Source organism: Lepidochelys kempii, chromosome 5, assembly GCF_965140285.1.
Source record: "Lepidochelys kempii isolate rLepKem1 chromosome 5, rLepKem1.hap1, whole genome shotgun sequence".
Classification (NCBI taxonomy): Eukaryota; Metazoa; Chordata; order Testudines; family Cheloniidae; genus Lepidochelys; species Lepidochelys kempii.
The window spans coordinates 125,302,756-125,322,059 of NC_136384.1; the positions used below are offsets into that span (position 1 = coordinate 125,302,756).

General features: G+C 48.5%; 1 protein-coding gene across 1 annotated transcript; it reads right to left on the minus strand.

Moving 5' to 3' along the window:
• Positions 1 to 1,552: 1,552 nt before the first annotated feature.
• Positions 1,553 to 17,451, minus strand: TRMT10B (tRNA methyltransferase 10B). The gene is made up of 9 exons (XM_073345720.2): positions 16,872 to 17,451; positions 14,918 to 15,150; positions 13,781 to 13,889; positions 10,629 to 10,753; positions 8,636 to 8,788; positions 6,901 to 6,979; positions 5,794 to 5,861; positions 3,764 to 3,887; positions 1,553 to 2,154 (listed from the first exon to the last, which is right to left on the minus strand). The coding sequence occupies exons 2-9, from the start codon at positions 15,113 to 15,115 to the stop codon at positions 2,048 to 2,050; spliced, it is 963 nt and encodes a 320-aa protein (XP_073201821.1). The 5' UTR covers positions 15,116 to 15,150; positions 16,872 to 17,451; the 3' UTR covers positions 1,553 to 2,047.
• Positions 17,452 to 19,304: the final 1,853 nt, after the last annotated feature.

Below are 19,304 nucleotides of genomic sequence, written 5' to 3' on the forward strand. Positions count from 1 at the left end.
GGGAAGTAATTGCCAGGAAAGAGCCTGAGTAGGAACTTGGAGGGTTGTTGGATGTGGGGGGGGATGTATGGAACATGTTTTTTTTTTAGAGGGGTGGGGATTGTTAGGAAGCCTCCCCCATGCAGACCCTGGCTGATCCCTAGCTGCTCCCATTCAATCAGGCACATCTGTCTGTCCCTATATGGCCATGCACCCCCCATTCCCATGTGTCCTTCCACCCTCTCTCAAACACCTCCATGTCTCCCTGCACCCCCATTCCCATGTCTCTGTGCCCCCACTCAGCTAACCCCTTCCCCCATGTGTCCCTGTGCCCTCACTCAGCTACCCCTTACCCCCATGTGTCCCTACCCCCCTCCCTCATTCCCATGTGTCCCTATGCACCCACTCAGCCACACACCCCCACCCTGCTTCCCCCATGTGTCCCTGCCCCCTCTCCCCTGTGTCCCCACAGGGCCCTGCACCTCCATTCCCATTCAGCCCCTGCCCCAGTCTGTCCTCCCTCAGTATCCCTTATGAACCTGTCTGTGACACCCCCCAGCAGACCCCTATGTCCCACACTGTCTGTCCCTCTGTATCCCCTGTCTCCAGACCTGGCCCCACAGGCAGGGTGCTGCCTTCTCTGCCCTAGCAGCAGCTGGGGCTGGAGCAGCGGTCCTGTTCTAGTGCCACAGTGGCCCCTGGTGGCCAAAAGGCATAACTTCAGCAACTTTCCCGCAGAAGTTATTTTCTGCAGGGAAAAAGAAAATTCTTCTTGGCCCATAAATGCAGCGCCTGCGCAGAATTCCCCGGGGCGTAAACATTGCAGCCCAGCCACAGCACCTGCAGCAGGTCTGTACTTTGTTTGTTCGCTAGGTCTCCAAATACGTTGGGCCCAACTCTCAGGTACATTAAGGCCCCATCCACAACTCTGGCTCTGCAGAGCAGCTGTGGGTGCCATTTGCCATACCTGCACTTTAGAAAAATAGCAGCGAGAGGATGCCACAGGGTGGGTTTCAGAAGCATGCCAGCCTGTCCACCCCCCTGCCCAGGTCTACACACGCACGGGGCCTGCCCAGCCGCTCATGCTGGAGCATCCTCACTTTTCATTTTAGGAGCTAGGTCGAGTACAGCTTGTGCTGGTACATTGCCACAAGCTGCAAATCACGCCACCAGCTGCAGCACGCACAGCCCCCCCCCCCCCCCCCGCAATGAGACTCAAGCCTTCGAAATCCAGTTTGGGTGGGTTTTTTTCCCCCCATTTAAATGGGGGGGAAAGTGTGTTCAACAAAGGTAGGTGGCAACAGCACTGGGTGAGCTAATGAACTTCCCTTGATGCGCACTTTATACTTAGAAACATTTATGCTTTGTTCCTGGAATATATCCTGGCAGTATAGGGGGAATAGGTAACGTGGGGTGACAGTATCAGTTTGGGGTATCTTCCCTGCAAGAACTGTTTTCATCCTGTTGCTTGTTTCAAGAGGGCAGACATCAGGGGTTAGTGGTGGGGTGGGGGAAATCAAGAGTAAATATTCTATTATAACATTAATTAGATACTAAGTAGCAGAAATATGGGTACAGCATTACCAAAGAAACTTTACTAGATAAGAGCGGTGTGTTTTACCTGTGAAAAGACTGTTAGCAGTTAACTGCTACACTGGTGTAATTAACTACTATAAACCCACATTGCTTACTTGTAATTAACATGACAGTAAAAACCTTAGAGATTTTTGTACATCTTCTCCCCCGCCCCAAAGAGGAACTGGCAGTACAGGGGTGCAGACATTTCCAAAACACTAACAAAAACATCAGCAAGAAGTGACAAATTCCAGTTGGTCTGTATTTGAATCCCAGGGATGACCCTTGTTTTCCAGCAATACACCAATGAGGTAGAATGTATGAAACCGCTGAGCTCATTATGCCACTTGAGCCACATTTCACTGTACACAAGCTACGCTGATGCCTCTGCTTGAAATAATGAGGGAGGAGTTTGCTTCCTTTGGCCGTGCAGCCCATTAACATCACAGAATAAAGAGTCTTCTTGCGTGTTGCTAAGCAGATGCATTTTCCATCATATAGCTGTTTCCTGGAGAACGTAGCCTTTTCCAGGAGGAACTCCAGCTTTCAACGCTTCTGGCCAGCTCTGGGTCTCATAGTAAGTTGATAAGGCATCAAAGACTGTCAAGAAGAGTGATCAAGATCAGTATAAATACAGCAATCACTGGAAATCTGGGCTCATTAGAACAACACAGTCTGGAAGATTTGACAGCTGACATCAGCCAGGCATCGTTGCTGTTGGTTACAATCTGATGGGCCGGCAACCTAGGAAACTCGTTTGTGACCAGAGGTTATGTATTGGTAGCTAAAGATCAATGGCATGAGGAAATTCTGCCTTCTAGCTGACAGCCATGTTGACCTCTTGACAAGCCACCATGGAACAACTACAGCTTCCCGGAAAAGCAGAACATACCCAGGGCCTCTCCACTAAGAACAGCTTCTCCAGTCACACTTCTGTGTTTCCTAACGCTGCTCTTCATGTTTTGTAACTTTAAGGTGAACACTTTCACATTTATTAAACTTGGGCCAACTTTTCATACATGGATGCCTCAAGATAGCTGCGTACTCCAGAGCATTAGGAAAAACAATCAGGCCCCCTTCAGCAGGTGCCTACAGTGGGCGTAGCTTCTGGCACTCATGTTTGAGAACCTTGGCATTCCCATTTAAGGCAAGCTGATGTGAGTACTACTTCCCGTTCCTGGGTCTACTCCTCACTGCTTAGAGCAGCTTAGACTTGATTCTTCTGATACATGAAAGTGGCTAGAGTCTGCATGTATTTGCTGAATGTAACTACTCCCTGCCACACACACACCTATCCTAGGCAGTATTTTGAATGCTCCTCTTCATTATCCTTTCCTCCTCACACCACACCTTCATTAAGACCTCTATGGACAGCACCAGCAGGGTTCCCCAATACAGCAGCCCTACTGCGATGCGCAAGGCAGCTCTGAACCCACCCGCTCATCTGAACAGTAGCAATTCATGTGTTTTGGTAAGATGGGGAGTGGAGTTTCAGTCGCAAGGGATAATGATAACTCATTTTCCCACCCCGCTGCAATTACTGCCCTCAGTCCTTAAGAGGATGTTCATGAGTCAGGGAGCAGTTCTCCAGCCAGAATACCGCATGGATTGGCAGCAACCAGTGTGTAGACACAAGCTGGCCCAGGTCTAACAGAGCTTGTCCTCGGACTAGTTCTTAGCAAACAGGCGGTTGCTTTGCCGAGCTACGGCACCTCCACAATCGGTGGCTCCTCTGCTGGCAATGTTAACATGAATGGGCATCGCCTACTGAGCTAGCCTTCCAGCAGAGTGAGGGGCCATGTGCCCATGTTAAGGCAGAGGTTCGGGAAAGCGTCATAGATTACCAGGGTTGGAAGGGACCTCAGGAGGTCATCTAGTCCAACCCCCTGCTCAAAGCAGGACCAACCCCCAATTTTTGCCCCAGATCCCTAAACAACGCCCTCGAGGATTGAACTCACAACCCTGGGTTTAGCAGGCCAATGCTCAAACCACTGAGCTATCCCTCCCCCCCGCTATACATGTGCAGAAGACAAACTGGTATCTAGGCCCTACCACACACGCTGCCATATCCCCCCTTCTTTTGGTGTTCTAGTCCAATTAACTCTGGTGCCTGAACTTTCCTCCCCAGCCCCTGGCCCACGATTGATACCAGGGTGTAGAGCTCTGGCCTGTAGCTGCATTCTGGCAACAACCAGCCTGGGAGCCATACCTTGATTGATTGCTAACGTCTCTGAATGATAGTTCTTCACGTTGGTGTTCCTCACCATGTACTCTGCAATGGGCAGACGAGCTGTCTGCAAGGAGTGCTCCTGTGCCTTCTGCAAGGTCAGTTTCTGTAAGTCAAAGTAAGAGATTATGCATGCACATGCCAGCACCCTGACCTTTTCCAGTCTGATGACCTTGTAACACACACACACACACCCCTTTGCTTAGGAGGGGCTAGGAGTGTGGGAGACAGACCCACGCCCTCCATGGCTGGGTAAAGCCAATTAAGACAGACTGGAACTGTCCCTGTCCCTCCATTCCCCATGGAAACTGCCACCCCAGAACAGACCGGGGCACCAGCTGCCTGCAGCAGGTAGTTCTGGAAAAACATGCCCCTGGGGGAAGTTCCTTCCCAGACCCCAAGGGGCAGAGGTTAGCTCATCCCTGAAGCATGAACACTGATCTCCCTCCCAGAATGTTGTGAGGAAGCTGCCAGCCACACTTAGTAACAAGCAATGGGCAGGCTGCTGCCCAGAAGGCCATTCGAGACATAATCTCCTGCCAGTTCCCAGCCCGTTTCTACCCTCCCTTCCGCACCTGGCAGAAGGTGAATGAGTGGAAACAGATGGACACTGGAGTCCAGACTTCTTTGATCTGTTTCCAGCTGAGGCTAGACCTGGGTTTGGCGTGGGGGGGACAAGTTCCGTTGCCTTGTTTGTGGAACCTACTGGGAATGGATTGAGTGGCTCTCAGTTTGGCTCCTTCCTCTCAGGGAAATTCCCTCCCTGAGGGCCAGCCGTGCACGGCCTCGGGCAGGGTCCCAACCTGCCAGCCCTCCTGCTCAAGGCCTGTACAAAGCCAGGAGCGCAGCCCGAGTCAGTCTGCGCAGCCACGTGCTGGGGGATTCACCTCGGTCCCCCTGGAATCGGCAGCCTCCTGGCACTCCCAGTGCCTCGCAGACAGGAAAGGAAGGCAGTCGGCCGGAAGCGCTGCTTGTCGGCAGCGGAGGAATGGACAGCGCGGACGTCTGCACCAGCTAGTGAGGGTGTATTTTCCACTGACACATGAGCCGAGGGGATCCCTCGTTGCTCCTGGATTCCCAGACAGCAGCAGTAGCTGGCAGTTCCTGTCTCCATCTACCACAGGCCAGGAGCCTGTAGACGTTCCTCCCAAGCATGGCTCCTGCATCTGTGTGTTTGTCGCCTCCAGGCTAGACCGCTGCATGCGCTCTACACAGGGCTTGGCCCTCAAAAATAGTTAAGTCCCTAATGCCCACAGCCTTCAATGGGAGTTAGGTGCCTCCATACTCTGAGGGCATGGGCCTCACTGACGATCTTTAAATTGTGACTTGTCTGGGCTGTGCTTAGTCAAGAGCTTGCCTGTCGCCTACACCCCGAGTATCTGTCACCCAGACCCTGGCCCAAGGGTGCCCCTCAGCTGGGGGACTCATGCTGTCAGAACCTGGGGTTAGTGCCTCCAGGTCAGCAGCAATGCTTTCGCTGCCTATGGCCTCCACGCCCCTTGGAAGGCGCCACGTCTAACAATCTCCAGGGCACAAGGTGAGACATCTATTCGGGTCTGGTGCCAGATGCTATGGAGCTTACAGCATCACACACTTGAAACGCTTTGATTAACACTGCGAGCCAACGGCTTTCTAACGCACTGACTTAACTGCCCTCTGGTAATTTGCGTCTCCAAACATGTCCGACGGCGGGACGTGTGTGGCCCCAAACCCACAGAGGGATGGCGCCGTTCCCCACTGGGACTCTTTGCGGTGCAGGGGTCCATGCTAGAGCATCCGACTCAGGAGGGGGGCCTCAGCGATCAGGAGAGATGGCAGGGTTGGAAGTCACCAAACTTATATTCACGACATAGTTTTGTGACCATCCATTAGGAATAGTTTGCAATAACCTGATCGCACTGCTAGTGAAGAGGAGAAAACTGCACGACGGCCGGCATCATTTCCTGCCGGGGGCTCCGCTCGTGCTGGCTGAAGGTGCCAAGTGTTTGGTGCAGCTTCCACCGAGCACTCACCTTCTGAATGCTTTCATCCACGAGCCCGCCGAGGACATACACTCTGTGGGGGTCGATGTCCTGCAGAGCTAGAAAGGAAACAGAGCGCACACGTGGCCACGCTAGTGCCATGGTTAAACAGAACACTAGGCCGCTTAGCAGTAGCGGATCTGCCGCAGAGGAGGGGTTGGCTCAAACGGTTCTCTCTGCCCAAGCCGGGCCCCGTGCGCAAAGGAAGCTGGGGCCATGCAGTGTGCTGCAGAAGCCACCCCGTGCCCCAGAATTGTGCTGCGTACCCTAAGTTTGTATTGGAGGACGGGGTCTAACCCTAATGGTTACAAAGGAAACCGTCAAAACTTGAACATCTGCCTGAGCCTGCAGAGAGCCTGAAACAACCGCTCCGAGGTGGGCCGAAAACTGCGAAATCGGACGATGCAAACTGCAATGGCAACACGTGTTAACTCTCTTTCACTGCTGATCATTTTGACATGCAGCCCCAGAGAGCCAGGCCTCACCACATGCCAAAGGCTCCAACTGTATCTACCAAGCTTGCCGCACACACCTCTGAACAGCTTCCATAGGCCCGCTGCACCTTTCCACTACGAAATTCTGCAGCAGACTGTCAGTTCAAAATAGAGGAGCAGCATACAATACATTCACTAGCAAGCCACAAGAGGGACCGTTTTATTTTCATGTTTACTTCAGTAAAAAACCTCTTTTTTTAAGATAGATCTGAAACAGCCACTGAATTTCCAGCCTGCTGCCCTGGAGCACTGCAACGTGCAGGGTTCTAACCACACAGCACATGGGTCAAGTCATTCAAAGGTACTGAAATGCCAAATTCCCGTTGATATTAATGGGAGTTAGGCGTCTAAATACCTTCAAGGATCTGGGGCTAAACCTTCATGCGTTGCTGGGACATCTTGAGCATTGATTAGTGTAGATCAGATCCAGATAGAGATCCCAGCTACACCAGTTCGGAACTGATCTGTCTGAAGTAGTTTTAAACACGGTTTAAGAAAGGCTTTCAAACCAATCTTGGATCAATTGTTTTTTAAAATAAATTCTAGATTTTAACAACATGAGTTCTCTCCCGCCACAGCTCCCCCAAACAAGCAAAGGGCTCACCATTCTCTGAGTCAGGAGTGAGGTAGACAATTGTCTCTAAAGGAAATAGGTCAAGATAACTTTCTGGAGTGGTATCCATCTGAAAAATGCAAAGGGAACACGCATGTGAAGTAGACAAGAAGTGTCTTCAGCTAGAGTCCATCTGCTGGGGTGGAATACCCTTGTCAGACATGAAGCATATCAGAATTGGTAAGGTTGCTGGGTCATTCAGACCCACAAGGGCATGATATTTTTCAGAAGAAACTAACACACATTCGGTATCTATAAAGGCCACTGGTAATTTTCAAGTTTTGTTAAATTATTTCCTGAGCAAAATTAGGAGATATATTGAGGGAAAGAGATTAGCAATAATCCTAACTAATTTCACTGCCTCTGTTGAGAATTAGAATGTTCTCCATGATTAGTTATCACAAAGTCATGCATTTTCCCCCTTTAACTGCCCAGCTCGTGAAGTTTATTGGAGGGAATAGAGCTCAATAGTATCCAGGGGTCAGGACTCCATGGTGCCAGGTGCTGTACAACGCACAAGACAAAAAGATGGGCGCTTCCCCAAAGAGCTTAGTGGGCTTGATTCATTCCTCGGTTGCTCTGTTTTTTTCCCATGGAGATGCTGGCTGGGGGAATCTGAGTTTTATTCCCAAAGATTGGCTGTGCGACCACTTGTAGGGCAAGCCATGTGGGCCAAAATTTCTCATCAACTGCTCCTCTGCAATTCCACTGATAGCAACAGAGTTTCCCTGGTGCCACTGAAGACAGGGTTACACAGGTTTAGCTTAGGTCATAGTTTGGCCTACAAAGCCTTAACTATGGCTGACCATGGGCGCGGAGGAAAAAACCCAGCTTGACTCAGCCATTCTAGGCTGAGGTTGCAGGGCTGGCGGTTAGGAAAAGCATCTTTTTAATTTGTAGACTGGACAAGTCTGATGTGAGGTCCGAGATCCAACAATCACGGAACACCCCTCCTCCCGGAGCCAAACCTCAGTTAGCAATGAAAACGGAACATGTGAATTGACGCAGTGGGTCAGACCCAGGGTCCATCTCACACAGTATCTTGTCTCTACTAGTGGCCAGCACTAGATGCATCAAATCCCACACATCTGCCCAAAAAACAGTGTCCCTCCACTGCACCAGGGGCTGTTTTTTTGTTCTGTGTTCACACAGCATCAAGCACAATAGGGCCCTGGTCAAGTCCTAGGCACTTCAACAATGCAAAGAATTAATAATAAGAATTTCCCGTTCATCTGCAGCAGTTCTACACTCAATTTTATGATCCCACTGAGTGTCATTCACTCTTGTTTCATTGACTTTGAATAAGACACTTGTCTCGAAGATCAAGCTAAGATACATATTTCAGAGTAACAGCCGTGTTAGTCTGTATTCGCAAAAAGAAAAGGAGGACTTGTGGCACCTTAGAGACTAACCAGTTTATTTGAGCATGAGCTTTCGTGAGCTACAGCTCACGAAAGCTCATGCTCAAATAAACTGGTTAGTCTCTAAGGTGCCACAAGTCCTCCTTTTCTTTCTAAGATACATAGCGGCTGTGTTCATAGGAGGAGCATATGAAAAGGTACAATGAAGACAGGAAAGATTCTAGCTTGTGTTACTGCGTTTTAAAAGCAGTCTTCTAGATTATATTGATATGAGTCACAGGAGCAACGTGTTTTGCTGTGTAAAAAAGGGTAGTAGCCACTGTCTTGTAGAATTCGCTCACGTCAGTTACTTTTACGATACTTACGAGGTAATTGGAAAACCCGTCATTCATTCGGAAGCACTCTTCGGAAATAGGACTGCCTGCCACAAATCCAGTAAGGCAAATCCAAAACGGCTTTCCAGCTTTCTTGTTGGAACCATACAGCCTCCTTATCTGAGCAGCAAGGCGACTTATTTCCTTCCAAGAGATGACAAACATCTTCACACAACTGGCCCGGATGGGTATGGGCTCAGAGCTAAGGGCACCACTTTCTCCCATCACAGCCCAGCTTAGCGTGCGCAAGCCAAGGAGGTGGCTGAGCTCCTACCTTATACACATGGACTAGCAGGTGTTTTAAAGGTCATTCATGAGGGACAGTGGAGATTTATGCTGGCCAGGGAGAGTGGGGTAACGAAGGCTCTGTTCTGCCCTTGGCCTTTGGGTACCCATCCTGTGCGCTGCGTTTTGGAGAGACAGCATGCCAAGGGCAGGGGCACACTGCATGGGTACAAAGCAGGCCGAGGACAGAAAGGCCAATCAAATACATGCAGCTATTGGAGAGCAAGCTCTCTTGGGAAGCAGAGCTCTATGCCTAGTGGTTGAGGGCTGGGATTTTTCCCCCATGTAAAAGCCTTTGTTTTTTTACAGTAGCCCCTGACATTCCAGCCCTGGGATAAAGCTTTGCAGAGTAACCCTGCTTGCTGAGGGATATTGTTGGCATTGCTGGACCAACCAGCCACCCCTACCCCCAGCTCCCATCTAGCTCTGACCTCATTGGTTATTTAAAAGGAAACACGCTGTTTGTGCAGCAGACGAGCTTCAATAGCGGAAACAAAAAAGAATCACCTGTCAAAAAATGGATGCCTAGACAGTAACTCCTTGCTTAACGGTGTAGTTCTGTTCCTGAAATGTGCGACTTTAAGCAAAATGATGTTCAGCAAATGCAATTTCCCCATAAGAATGAATGTAAATGGGGGGGGGTTAGGTTCCAGGGAAATTTTTTTCACCAGACAATAGTCATATACACACACACACACATTTTAAACAAACAATTTAATACTGTACACAGCAACGATGATTGTGAAGCTTGGTTGAGGTGGTGGAGTCAGAGGGTGGGATATTTCCCAGGGAATGCCTTACTGCTAAATGACGAACTAGCCCTTGGCTGAGCCCTCAAGGGCTAACTCGTTGTTGTTGATATAGCCTCACACCGTACAAGGCAGCACGAATGGAGGGAGGGGAGACAGCATGGCAGACAGAGACACACACCCTGTGTGTGAGAGAGAGATGCGCATTGCCCCTTTAAGTACACTGACCCCACTCTGAGTACACTGCCTTGTTAAGTTAATCAGCAAGCTGAGATGGTAGCTGCTGCCAGGAAGCTCCCTCCGTCCGGAGCCCTGACGTGTGTCCCTTCCTGCTCTATGGAAGATGGGGTAAGTGGAGCAGGGGGGAGGGGGACAGCCTGACATTAGCCTCCCTCTTTCCCCGCCCCCGCAGCAAGCAGGAGGCTCCTGGGAGCAGCTCCAAGGCAGAGGGCAGGAGCAGCACATGGCCATGCGGGGAGGGACAGCTGAACTGCCGGCAATTGGTAGCCTGCTGCCGCACAGGGAACTTAGGGGAGCGGGGAGCTGATAGGGGGGCTGCTGGCCCACCCTGGTTCCAAGCCCCCACCAGCTCGCTGCAACGGGCTGCTCTTCCTGCAAGCAGTGGACAAAGCAAGTGGCTGCCAAATGACACGTTATAAGGGAGCATTGCGGAACGAGCATGTTCCCTAATTGATCAGCAATGTAACAAAGTTAACCGGGACGACTTTAAGTGAGGAGTTACTGTAAATGAATCTTTCTTACCAGCCAGGCCCCAATCCTGCAATGGGACCCAGTGGCTCAGACCTGTGCAATGGGACCCACTGGCACGGATCCCTGCTAAATACCTCCCACTGACCTCAGGGAGATGCCTCTGCTGGCAGACCTCATTGTAAGATTCCTCCCCAAGAGGCTCCCAAGCACTCGGGACAGTTAGCGGTTGCACAGCATACCTTCTTCGTCATGCGGCTGGTCAGACTCAGATCTACACACAGCCAAGGCGCTGCCTGTTTGGCCGCCAGAAGCCGCTCCTTGGCAATCTCTTTTAAAACACGTTTGCTGTGCTGGTGAGCAGCACCTGGAATGCAGAGCAGAGAGAGAGATGGGAAGGGAAGTGTTAGGGTGATTTGCGGGGAGGGGAAGAGAGGGAATTTAATCGCTGAAATTATGCAGGTACCTGTAACATTGCCCTAAATCCTAGGCCCCAGCATTCTTGTTGGGGTCCTCAGTGGCAGATGAGCTTCCCCCCCCCGCCCCATTTCCCTGCTTGGGTTCCCCACCCCCTCACTCCCCAGTGGCCCCTCCCCCACAGATCTATGTTGGTGTGGGGGCGGCAGGGTCTCCCATTGGTCACATCCCCTGGTGAGGTATTTGCAGTAGAGAGAGGGACATATTAATGCCGTTGCCCAAGGCACTGGCAAGGCCTCTTGTAGAACACTGAATTCTGCTCACCGTGGTCCAGGGAGAGGAATTCAGCCTGGAAGAGGTAGCGAGAAGGGCTGCTAGGGTGATCAGGGGAACGGAGGGCCGATCTCATGAGAGGAGGCTCACAGAGTTTGGCTTGCTCCGTCCAGCGAAAGGAAGGCCGGGAGGGGATCTGACTAAACACACCAGGGAGGAAGAAGAGCTATTGAAGCCGAAGGACAAGGCTGGCACAAGAGCCAATGGGGATAAACTGGTCAGGAGTAAATTCAGGCTGGAAATGAGAAGAAGGTTTCTAGCCACCAGTGGGGCGAGGGTCTGGAAAAGCCTCCTAGCAGAAGCCAGGGGGGCAGACAGCCTGACTGCTTTCAAAATGGGCCTTGACAAGTCCATGAACAAGATTATCTCGTGGGGTTGCCTGCGAGAGCAGGGGCCTGGACTCTCTGACTCAGAAGGGCCCTTGCAGTCCTTGTGTTCTCAGGGCTGAGCCCCGTGCCATGGAAACGGAAGAGAAGCTTGGTCTGGCAAGCGGCTGCCTCACCACGTGATCTCCTCCCACTGAGGGCCACGGAAGGAGCAGAAAAGGGCGGTGGTGGCTGCAGTTACAGAGAGGATCCAGGGATATGCAGCAGCTTTCCTTATCCTCACTGCCTCTCATGTTTGCTCCACACCCCCAAACTACTGTGACCCCCCACGAACAGGCCGGGAAACGCTGCCTTAAAGAAACACAAAGGGGATGGTTTGTTGGTTTCAATACGGACATGCTCGGTCTTTGATCTCAGGGATTGAAACAGATTTAGGTCATTGGCTGGTAAATTTTCACACCAATTTCTTGGTGGCAGCCACTCTAAATGATTGTAAGTTTCAGATTTTCCATGAGGAGCTGCTGGCCTCACAGAGGATTCTTGCTGCAGTAACTGCATGGAAAGAAGCCTCTGAAGAAGGACCACATACAGATTCCTCCCAAGGAGAAATTTCTCAGATGGGAAAGGCATGACGAGGTGTCCCATTCCTAGACACTTATACCTGAAGATATTAAAGGTGTTACCCTGCACTCACTCACACGTGGGAGTAACTTCACGCAGATAAGGATTCCCCCGGATGTACATGGGAACGCAGCAACGTGAAGTACCTGCCTGCACAACATTAAAAATGTGTGTGTAGAAGTCTTTGTAGGCCTTAACTGGCAGGACGTTTCATTCTGACGTTGAACAAACAACTCCAGGTAAAATTTACGTTTTAATAAAGCAGGAGCCTCAAAAATCAAACCAGCTAATGTTTTAGCAGCTCATATAAGATGGGTTTGTAAAAAGGCAATATCACTGTCTTGTGTAGATTGCTCACTTTTGTATTGTTGGATTTAATTCTATATTACAAGGGGGTTGGGCTCTTTAGGAATATGCCAAACTCCAGAGGTATTTCTGGACACCGTGTTTGGTGGCTGCTTATTTTGAAGCAGTTTTAAAATGGATTCCCCCACCCCCCGTATTAAAAGCTTGATACTCTGTTGTCAATAAGTAGCAGAATCTTGGAGGAGGACTCTCTGTGCGCGTCGATGGGCTTGTCTTCACCGCAGGGCTATCTCAAGTGCAAGGTAGCCTGTTTCCTCTTGTTTTTTCCTACCCCCTCCCCCAGATGTTCTGGTTTAACTTGGATTTAAACTTGAAGAGTGGTCAGTTTGGATGAGCTATTACCAGCAGGAGAGTGAGTTTGTGTGTGTATGGGGGTGGGGGGGATGTGAGAAAACCTGGATTTGTGCAGGAAATAGCCCAACTTGATTGTCATGCACATTGTGTAAAGAGTTGTCACTTTGGATGGGCTATCACCAGCAGGAGAGTGAATTTGTGTGGGGGGGTGGAGGGTGAGAAAACCTGGATTTGTGCTGGAAATGGCCCACCTGATGATCACTTTAGATAAGCTATTACCAGCAGGACAGTGGGGTGGGAGGAGGTATTGTTTCATATTCTCTGTGTATATATAAAGCCTGCTGCAGTTTCCACGATATGCATCTGAGGAAGTGAGCTGTAGCTCACGAAAGCTTATGCTCTAATAAATTGGTTAGTCTCTAAGGTGCCACAAGTACTCCTTTTCTTTTTGCGAATACATACTAACACGGCTGTTACTCTGAAACCTGACACACAAATCTGTGAGCATGGTGGTGCTTTCATTTGCAATGGCCAGCAGGACCAGAGGGATAGGCAACAAGTCAAGTGAACACAGTCACTCTGTGCAGCTCCAGTGTTATTCTGCAGTGTAGCCGCTTTCACTAGAGCTAGGCTAACTGGAGAGGACTGAACTCAAGTGTAGATCGTTTGACTTAACTCCACAGTAAAAATAAAACATTGCCCTGGTCTACACTTGAAATTTAGGTTGACATAGCTACATCCCTCAGGGGTGTGAAAAATCCACACCCCTGAGCGGCAGAGCTCTGCGACCTCACCCCCGGTGTCCTTGGGAAGGTGGTGTTCCTATAGTGGTGGAAAAACCCCTTCCATCGGTGTATGCTGCATCTACACCACGACAGTACAGTGCTGTTGCTATGCCCATAGTCCCTGTAGCGTAGGCCATGCCATAGGCTAAGAATCAAAGTCATTAAACCACAGAGCCAGATTCACAGGTGCTGTAAGATGGCCATTGTCCACCAACTGAAGAGCTAACCCCATACTTTTCAGTTTGCTTGTACCTTTATCTTCAGCATGTTTAGCTTTTCTCCTCTCTTTTTCCTGTTTTCTCTTCTTCTTCTTTGCCGTAACTATTTTCTCCCAATGCCTCTGTTTCCTCAAAACATTCCTCTTTTAACACAAAGAGAGCAAAAGGATCTGAGAAGCTCATAAAGATGCAAAAGATTTAAAGTGCTGACCTAACCAGGTTTTCTAAAACCCAGACCTAAGTTTGAGTCACCTTTCACAAAAGGACACCAAGTTTTCGGCTGCAGCTTTGTGCAGCCATAGCCCTGAACGTGTGCACACAAGTTGAGCAGATCCCTACCTACCCAACTTGTGTGCACAAATTTAGTTTTTGCTTGTGCAAAATCATGGGGGCAAATCAATAGGCTGGACTGAAGCGCCATTAAACGTTTGGGCCTAAACAACAAAATTTAGGGGTGGACTTAAAAAAAAAATTGTTTTGAAAAGCATTTTTGTCTTTCAAACTACGCAATAAAAGTCAAGGAAACAAAGCCACCAATCAAGTCTATTTCTCTTGATAAGAGCCCGTTTCAACTAAACTCACTTGACTTCCAGGCTGCAAGATCAAGCCTCTACAAATATTTTCTTTTTCCAAGATTGCTGCTGAGTGACAGTTCTTGTTTACATCTAGCTCTGTCATGAATTTACCAAAGGAACACTGTCAAAATAAACACCATACAGCTAAAAAACCACCTTCCTTACCTGAGTCACTAATGGCTCAGATCATTAAAACAGAGCTTTAAAAGATCCACTATGCTTTCCCACTCTCCCACATTTGTGCTATTTCTCCCCTAGTTTGTATGTGTCTCTCAGCCTGGATGATGCAAACAGACTGGTCAGTTTCACGGCCTGGGGACCAGTCTCTAGCAGGATGCAGCTGTGTTTGGGTTCCCAGTTCCACTAGCAGGGAATGTTTACATGGGTCTGTTAAAGAATATAATTTCTAGTTTTAGTCATTACTTTTGATAGATCCAGCATCTAGCTCTGACCTTGTGTGGAATGCTGTTAGGCCCTGATCCTGCCACTGGATCTGTATGGGCAGTGCTGTGTGCCCATGCAAACCCCCTGGCTGCAAGGGGCTGCCCATACGGACCCACTGGCAGGATTGGGGCCTTACCTTATACTGTACGTACCGAGTACCACTTCTCACTCCCCACAGGAAGGTCCTTTAGGCTGTCACAGCCCGTGTCAATCTGCAGGAGCTGGAAGCTTTCACAGATGCTTTCCCTGTCCCCTCCATCATCCTGCCAGGTGACGTCGCATTCCCATTGTCGATCTGCTCCCCGCACAGGGTCACTCTCCTCTGTGTCATGCTCTGCATGTTTCATCATTGCCCTGTGCTCCGGCACAGTGCGGAGTGGTGGCACTGCATAGAACAGGAAGGTGATCAGAGTCTAATGGAGACTTTGCACATTTAATTCAACGGACCAGATTGATACTTCCTAGGCGCAACTCACACCTGCTTGGCTCACGGCACCCGGCACCAGGAGGCAGAGAATATCAAGCAGCATTTCCACTGCTGCCCTCCTCCAGGGCTTCTACTGGGGGAAAGCAGCTTTGGTTTGACCCCCAGGAGCCTGCCAGGGAAGGCTGCAACAGGGTATGGGGCTGCAGCCCATTCAGGCTGCACCAGCTCTCAAAGGCTCCTCCAGAAAAAGGGAGGTTGTAGGAACCTTGAACCACCAGGGGATTCCCTGGCCCGGTGTACACAGATCCTGGAGCAAATCTGGCCCCATACATCTTTAAACCCTGCTAGGTGAAAGTGCAGGCAGTGACATAAATACCCACTGAGCGGGGAAGAAAGCAAGAAGAGGTTTTGTACACTTCATGATTAATGAGCCTGCTGAGTCACTAACAATGTGGGGCTCTCCCAAGGGACAGAGTCAGATGCAGACAGGCTGCAGCAGGATGGGATTATTAGAATGTATGCGTGGAAGGAATCAGCGTTCTGGCACTGGGACATTTCTCTTTGGAGAGGAAGTGAGTAAGCAGGGCAGCAGATTGCAATTGACTAGCAGATAAAAATATAGCACCCCATAATCCAGAGGGACAAACTCATGACACACACAACCCTTCTCAGCTACATCTTCATTTTCCACATTTTTATAATAAAGCATAAAAAATATTTAAAATAAAGTTCTGACATTTTTTACCCCAAAGCTTTTTCAAAACTGAACCGACCCTTCTTTGGAAGGGTGATGGTACTTGATTGTTCCCTAGTGCTTAGGTATATCTTATCCCTTTGGGGCAGGACTGTGACAGAAACCAAAGTGAAGATGGCTTAATTACACTTGTCTCTATTTGGCAAAAGAACTCCAAACTCTCCATGCTACAAACTGCACCTGAAAAAGAGCTCTGTGTAGCTCAAAAGATTTTCTTTTTCACCAACAGAAGTTACCTTTTATTGGACTATTAACTCACTCACCTTGTCTCGCTAACATCCTGGGACCAACACGGCTACAACTACACTGCAAACTACAAACAGCACACACTCTGTAGGCCAAAAAGAAGAAAAAAAAAACACACAACAACCCATATTATGCTTATGCGCTAATAAATTTGTTAGTCTCTAAGGTGCCACAAGTACTCCTGTTCGTTTTAACCCATATTACTGTTACCCCATCCACCCTTCCCTGTTCTCTTGGTTCAACCATCTATTGCTATCCTAAAACTAAGCTTTTGAAGGCAAGCATTGTCTTTTATTGTATGTCTATACAGTGCCTAGGGCTGTGATCTGGGTGTGACCTCTAGGCACTGCTGTAATAATAATGCCTGCTGAACATAGACAAGCCCATAAAATTCCCAGCATTCCCTTCTCTGTTACATATAGATTTTGCAGTCTCAGCTAAACTGGTTTAAATCCAGAGTAACACCACCACAGCCAAAGGAGTAAGGGAGTTACTGGACATATTCACTGGTGTAGGAATTCAGAATTTGGCCCCATGGCTTTAAAATAAAAATACACATCTGGCCTTCAGCAATTCCTTCGTTCTAGTAACAGGCTATCCAGAACCAGCCATGTGGAGGCAGGGACACCAATATTTCATACGATTTCATTCTTTACAAGTCTGCATGTTTGCTACTCACCAGGCACGCTTGGTCCCCTAGCGACAATGGCCAGCGCCTAGGACACGGCCAGGCTGTAACAGCACCTGCAGCTTTAAGAAGCTTGTAAGCACCAAACTTCCCGAGTGATGGCTAGACACAGTCATGTGGCTCACCCTCAAGGTCACTTCCTCTGCTGAGCCAATTGCATTCTAGGAGTTGTAGTCCTACTACTCTGAATAGCTAAGAGAACGAGCACCTTGGACATCTAACATTGCTGGTTTTAAGCCATGTGAAAGAAGACAGAAAGAGCTGCTCTTGCTCCTCTCTGGCTTCTTTTTTAACCTGAAAGCAAACCTTTCTCCCCTTTAGTAATGGTCTAAACCCTCTTTTACTTTGGGAAACTGGGGGTTAGAGGGCTTTTGCTTACATTTTATTTCCATAGTTCATATTTCTTGGTATCTATCCTTAGTTCAGGTTGTCTGACGCTTCCCACTGTAAGCCCCTGTTCTCAGTTGCCTATAACTTTGCCAAACTTTAAATGTTTGTGCTGAAATCTTCCATGCCAGGTGTCTGCCTCATGCTGAATTTTTTGGAAAGTTTCAGCTAAACTGATTCAATTGTTTCCAAGAATGAGATTAAAGACATTGTTTAGCCCATATTAAAATAATTCTTAGAGTTGTTTCTCTGAGAAGCTCTAGTGCATCCATGTTTTGGAGCAAGGACTTGAAATCTAGCAGGGAAATTTTGCCCTATAGTGTCAGAGAGTTGCCATTTGTTGTCACTATGAAAATCCGCCCAAATTTTGCCAAATTATAAGCTTCTGAAAAATTACAGTTCACACATGCTCAATATAGACTTGTTTGAGTTTGGCAGCTAAATTTTCCAAAGATTCCATTTGGACCGAACATGCTCCATCCCCACAGAATTCGCACCTGTGACTCACACCATGTGCCATCCCGACAGAGCAACTGAGCACGTTCCATCCTGGGCCTGCAGGGGCTGAGCAGGACTTTTCCTGGAACTATATGGGCAAAACTTAATTCTGGCATTTCTTAGCTTTTGAGCATTTGACTTCATAACCTAAGTGTTCTTTAAACATAGACGGTCATTTAAATGTAACTGTGTCATCTTTGTATTATGGTGCTTCATAGAGGCTTAAACTGAGATCAGGACCATGTTGCACTAGGTATTATACAAACACATCGTGAGACTGTCCATGTCACTGAAGAGCCTACAGGCTAACGGGACAAAACAAAAGCAGCATTATTATCCCCATTTTACAGATGGGGAAACTGAGGCACAGAGCAAATAAGGGCTTGTCTACACAAACAACTAGAACACAGCAGCTAACTGTCCATGTACACGCTGCTGACACATGTTAAGAAATTTGTCTGAGGGCTTTGAGCTAGTTCTGTTTCAAAGAGGAGCATATCTTTTAAGTTAATACGTGTTAAGTTATCTTCACAGCAGGGAAATATACCCATTTTACAGCGAGTAAGCTGAAGGCAGACAGCAGTTAAGTGACAAGGCAGTTAGGTTCTCCACAGGTGCAGCTGACTGACTGACTGACTGACTCCCACCAAGTCCCACCAAGGAATGCTTTTCATGCAAGCTCAGAAGAACAGCTTGACAGTCTGCAGAGTAGGAGCCACATAGCAACTCCAACCACAGGCCTAGAGGGACCTGAGATGACAGGTGGTTACTATCCTGATTTTGCTAAGCAGTTTAGGATGTTGCCCTACCTACGAATAGATCTCACAACAATCATTCGATTGATTTAGCTGTAATGGGCTGATATATGCATGCATACAAGTCAGCATAACTGTCTTTAGAGCCCTGACACACATCATGTCATGAAGTCATACAGGTTCCTTCTCATTCTTGTCATAAATCAATTGTTTTCTGGGTGATTCCTTCCTCTGAAATGTTATTAAGGTAGCTCTGCGAATCCTCATCAGCATTCTTTGATGAGTGAACTGCAGGTCGACTCAGCAAGCAAATAGGGGGGGAAATACAGAGAAACAGTAAACTAAAAAGCTGACACCATGCAGCGGTGAAATGGCAGTTACTGGTATTGCTGGCTCCTTGGAGGATCTGGGCCCAAGTCATCATGTTACATAAAACCCCCAAACGAATGATATGCCTACCTTTTCTGTACATTTGAACAGGAGCTCTGGAGAGGACCGGCAAGCATTGATCTAGCTGGCCACACTGAACTACTCCTTCTGTTTAATTAATGTATTTGACTAAGATAAAAGCCTACAGGTCATGGCACTTTTTCTTTGATGTCCATAACAGAAGCAAAAACAGTCGTTGCCCATTAACTACCCAGCACACATTATAACAAGCCAATACACAATGATTTTCCCATACACCATTAGAAACTCTTTAGTGTACACTTTTCTACCCATAACTCACTCCTCTTGACAAACTCACATCAAACGGGGTTGTATGTTACCAGGAATGGATTTA

What these genes read in the sequence shown, in the direction of transcription:
- TRMT10B (XM_073345720.2), bottom strand. Translation starts at nt 15,115, where the DNA reads ATGATGAAACATGCAGAGCATGACACAGAGGAGAGTGACCCTGTGCGG. An exon ending in ACGGGTTTTCCAATTACCTC is followed by an intron (nt 6,980 to 8,635) that starts GTAAGTATCGTA and finishes TGCATTTTTCAG; the next exon opens with ATGGATACCACTCCAGAAAG. An exon ending in TGGATGAAAGCATTCAGAAG is followed by an intron (nt 3,888 to 5,793) that starts GTGAGTGCTCGG and finishes TTTGACTTACAG; the next exon opens with AAACTGACCTTGCAGAAGGC.